The 4,364-nt window shown below is 36.5% G+C and overlaps 1 protein-coding gene across 10 annotated transcripts in view; it reads right to left on the reverse strand.

Annotated features, from left to right (window-relative positions):
* The window catches only part of LOC107712889 (tensin-3-like), a 56,934-nt gene that overhangs the window by 30,249 nt on the left and 22,321 nt on the right, over positions 1 to 4,364 (reverse strand). For all 10 annotated transcript variants that reach the window (XM_016518278.1, XM_016518281.1, XM_016518275.1 and 7 more), the window contains 2 exons: positions 1,899 to 2,005; positions 1,571 to 1,700 (listed from right to left, as the gene is read on the reverse strand). In XM_016518278.1, coding sequence (XP_016373764.1) covers positions 1,571 to 1,700; positions 1,899 to 2,005 — 237 coding nt within the window. The remainder of the gene's footprint in view (positions 1 to 1,570; positions 1,701 to 1,898; positions 2,006 to 4,364) is intronic.

A 4,364-nucleotide genomic window follows, 5' to 3' on the forward strand; every position in this document is an offset into this window, starting at 1 on the left:
TCGTGCAGGTGGTTCAAAAGTTAAATATAGAATAAACGCATTTGACGTTTGAATTACTAATGATAATGCATGGAATTTACGGCAAAGCTCCACTAAATAACAGCGCTAATAAATCAGGGGCGTGGGCGATCGGCACTACCGATGGTCTGTCAATCTGCTCTACAGCCAATCACGGGCCCCCTCCTTGCTCGGGCCCCGGGGCTTAAGCCCCGCCTAGCCCAATGGTTAAAACGGCCCTGCACACAAGGGCACTATAATAGTAACTAGTGCTCAGGGCTGGGCGATAAATCGTTAACGATAATTATCGCACGATATAGATTTCCTCGATAAACGATAACAAGAAGCTTGATAAATGTTTGATATAATGCAGCAAAGGCGGAACAAAAGAGCGCTAGTCATTTGAAGCGCGCCACTTGGAGCGTTTATCCGCTCGGATCAAAGTTCAAACAGCGGCGTGGCGCGAGCTTCACTAGAGCAGATCGTGTTCACTCGCTGATGAGTCTCGCTCACGCGACACAGAACAGCGCTGTGAAATCCAGTGTGAAGATCTTGAATTCAGCGAGGAACACAAATAACTCTGTTTACATGCAGATGAAACAGCGCTGACAAACAGCAGAAACACTGTGCGCATCGATACAGTAAGAAGACTTTTTAATCTACAAATCGCCATCACTTACCATGGATTTACTGTAGTAGCACTAACTACACCATGGTATTGTGTCAGAAATGTGGGTATTCGTGTCGAATTTGATTATATTTTTTAATGTAGACATGTATTAAATATATTGAAGGAGGAGTAATGGAATATAATTACAGTATTTTTTTGTTATTAAGCTATAGCGTTTATGCATTTATGTATTTAGACTACTGTTTCTCATAAATACCTAAAAGCCATATTACATTTTTACCATGGTATTGAGGTGCTACATTTGGGGTTTTAACTGTGATTATCATGATCTAGATGTATGTTATGGAAGACCAATGGTTAAAAAAACACCTTAAACAGTCAGAATAATTAAATTTCACCATATAAAAATGAGATTGCTACAATTTTTACAGACATTACTGATTTTGATAATGAACATAAATCTACATCTGCATCCTAACTAAAGCTACTATCAAATGTGTATTTCTAAAAGACAAAAAAATGTTAATTAAATGTTAATTAAAATGTAATTAATATTATCAGGCAACACAAACTTGTTTCTTGATTTGAAACAATATTACTCATTACTAGAACATGCAGAACTAAGAAATTATTTTTTTCTATTAAGATATTTATTTTGTTAAGGAAAAATGACTGGAGAAGTGTAAAGAATTCAAAAACGAAGTGTTAGTCATGTTCTGAAACCACAATTAACCATCTGGTTTTTACAACTTTCACATTGGAGCAAAAATCTGCCTTTAAACTTGAAAGAAATAAAAATTTTACATTTATCGTGAGAATTATCGATATCGACTGATATGAAAAAAAATATCGAGATATTTTTTTGGCTATTAGTAACTGAGCTTAGTAAGACAGTGAAAGGCTTACTCACATAACAAACATCAAGTACAGTGTCAGTCTTACCATATGGAGTGGGGGGTGTCACAGGAAATGCCGGTGTGGGTGGAACTTGATTAAGACCCACAGACAGTGGACTGTCAACCTCTGTAGGAAGGTCACCAATGTCAACAGCGTCAGTGTGATATAGACCTCGCTGAACCAGACAAAAACATATGAGGCATTGTTGTAGCAATGTTCAGGGTTCAATACAAGTTCAACTTGTATTTTAGTTGACATTGGGCAAAAATTTGCACAGGGTTGGTAAGCAATTTTATCGCACTAGTCTCCAGTTAAATATGTAATGTTTAAGTTTTGAGGCTGTACAGTTATGAGGCTATTTTTGAATTTGTACCGATGGCGTTCCAAAGACAAATCTCTGGTTGTTCTGCATTCGATCACCACCCGCCTTTCGCAGCACAGAGTATTCAGAGACATCACTGAGCTGTTTCTGCCTCCAACCTGTACAGACAGAGACACTGAATTCACTGTTGATATTCAGATCACATTTATGACAGATCACATTTAACTGTGACTGGTCATTCAGATCTGAAATAGGAGGATCTCACTCTTATTTATTATTTTTTAACAACATCAAACAAACAGCAGGAACTAAAATAGCATGCTCTCAAACAACACTTGTTTAGATGAGATCCATGAGGAGAAGTTTATGACCTTACATAAACAAGAGCCATCGACTTCAGGGCTGTGTTAGATTACATTCCACAAAAACATTAAAATAAATAACAACAACAAAATAAAAAATAAAATAATAATAATATTAATAGTAGTAGTAAAATAAAAAACAAACTAATTAATATTATAAATAAAATGTAATACATTTTATAAAATTTTATAAATACATTTTTTTATAAAGTAAATAAATAAATACATACATTCACAAGATTTTTGATCTTGAGGATTTTGATAAATTGGGTCACATTTTCTGAGACCTTATGCTTTGCATACTTTTATTTTAAACACTTTTATCCATTACAAATTATATTATAATAGTTTGACTAAAAAGTTTAATTTCAAAATATCTTATTATTTAGTTTCTGTCTTTTGCTTTAATGACAGCACCACTCAAGATGCATGAAAACATATTCTCCAGTATGATTCTCCAAAGATCATTTTGAGCCTCACTGAGCTTCAAAAACATCTGACCTTCTATACAAAGAATCACATGATCAATGACACAAATGTTCTTATTTGAGCAGAGACCTAAAAAAAAGTTTAGATTCTGAAAACAATCTTAATTTTACATTTCTTTGTTTTATTTATTTATTTGATTATTTCTGGGTTTAAATTAAAAAAAAATCCCATATTATCAGAGTGGTCTTGGAATTTTGAATCCCGGTTTTTCATAATGATTATAAAAACATGGTAATAATTCATTACAAATGGGCAACAGTAGAAACTCTGTTAACTATCACTGTACAGACAAACAAAATCCTTGAGACTCAACGATGGGGAAAGGCAACATGTTTTGTGTGTCAGTAGATGCTCACTTCAAAGGCATTCCTCAGCCCTTACACCATTTGTATTCAAACACACACACACCACAGGGCATATATCTGGTGACATACTACAGTAATAATAACACTATGCATAGATTTCTGTTCAGCAGGATGAATTCTCCGCTCTACTCAAAGACTCTTCATTCCAGGTGTCAGAGTTGCTCTGACATGGGCTGATCCAGTAAGAAAGGATCTTGGGATCTTATAACAGAATAGACAGGGGGCATATGCAAGGCAGGGGACACATTTCAAAAGCAACAAGACCCGCTCAGTATGCCGAGGTCAAAGGAGACAGAGTATTGAGTTCATGCAGACTGCATCACAGATGTGTTTGGTAAAAGCAGCAGTCAATATAACATTATGAAGGAGTAACTTAATGGTTGTCAAGGGCATTGTTATTACACTGCTAGAAATATGATTATGTCAATTTTTAAACTAAAAGGCAGCTTAGAGGTCACATTTACACTATGCCAGCCCATAGTGTAAATGTATGGGGTTTTTTTAACAAAAAAAAAAACTTTTTGTTATTTTCCCACTTTACCAAGTTAACAAATATTCGTTGTTTTTTTATAAACCCGCTAATAAAATGGTGGACTGAGTAATTTCTGGCTGAATTGGACAGGCGATTTGAAGGCTGAATTGGACAGGCGATTTGAAGCGATGGATTTGAATTGAGACACTTAAAGATGAAGTAGGCTACGGAAGGACAAATATCCAAATTTTTTCAGACTACTGCAGTTTGCACTCACGCTGCCCATTGGTTCGGCTTAGTGGTGTGCGATATGACGATTTTTGATCGTGGACGATAAAAACGTCTCCACGATCTGCTTTTGAAGAAATATCGTAGTATCGTCCTACAGTGCAGTCAGCTGCAGTTCTGGTGCCTCCGTCTCAATCTCAATATACTGTAGGCTACAACGCGACATATATTCACATCAGTGTTAACTCAGGGGTAGAGGACACTGCACTTATTCGCAGTCACAAAAGTACATTATTTGCATCTGCTTTAGAGCCGTTAAACATTTCATTCACGCGCTGTTCTGACGTGTGCTTTTTCTGAGGGGGTATACAGCCGAAGCACGCGCACTAAAAAGCCTGTCAAACAGCTCCTGATTACTGGACTAAGGCTACGTCCACACAAAGCCAGAGCTTACGCTATCCTATCTTTTTTTTCTCCTGGTCTCAAGAAATATCTGCGTCCACACGAAACCGACACAAAACGATGTAGTATACATGCCAGACCAGCATGTGGCGCTGTAATTCTGTAATTCTGCCACAGAAAAAGCAGAGAAGAAGACTTG

Source organism: Sinocyclocheilus rhinocerous, unplaced genomic scaffold (assembly GCF_001515625.1).
Source record: "Sinocyclocheilus rhinocerous isolate Xijiao unplaced genomic scaffold, SAMN03320098_v1.1 scaffold478, whole genome shotgun sequence".
NCBI classification, from domain to species: Eukaryota; Metazoa; Chordata; class Actinopteri; order Cypriniformes; family Cyprinidae; genus Sinocyclocheilus; species Sinocyclocheilus rhinocerous.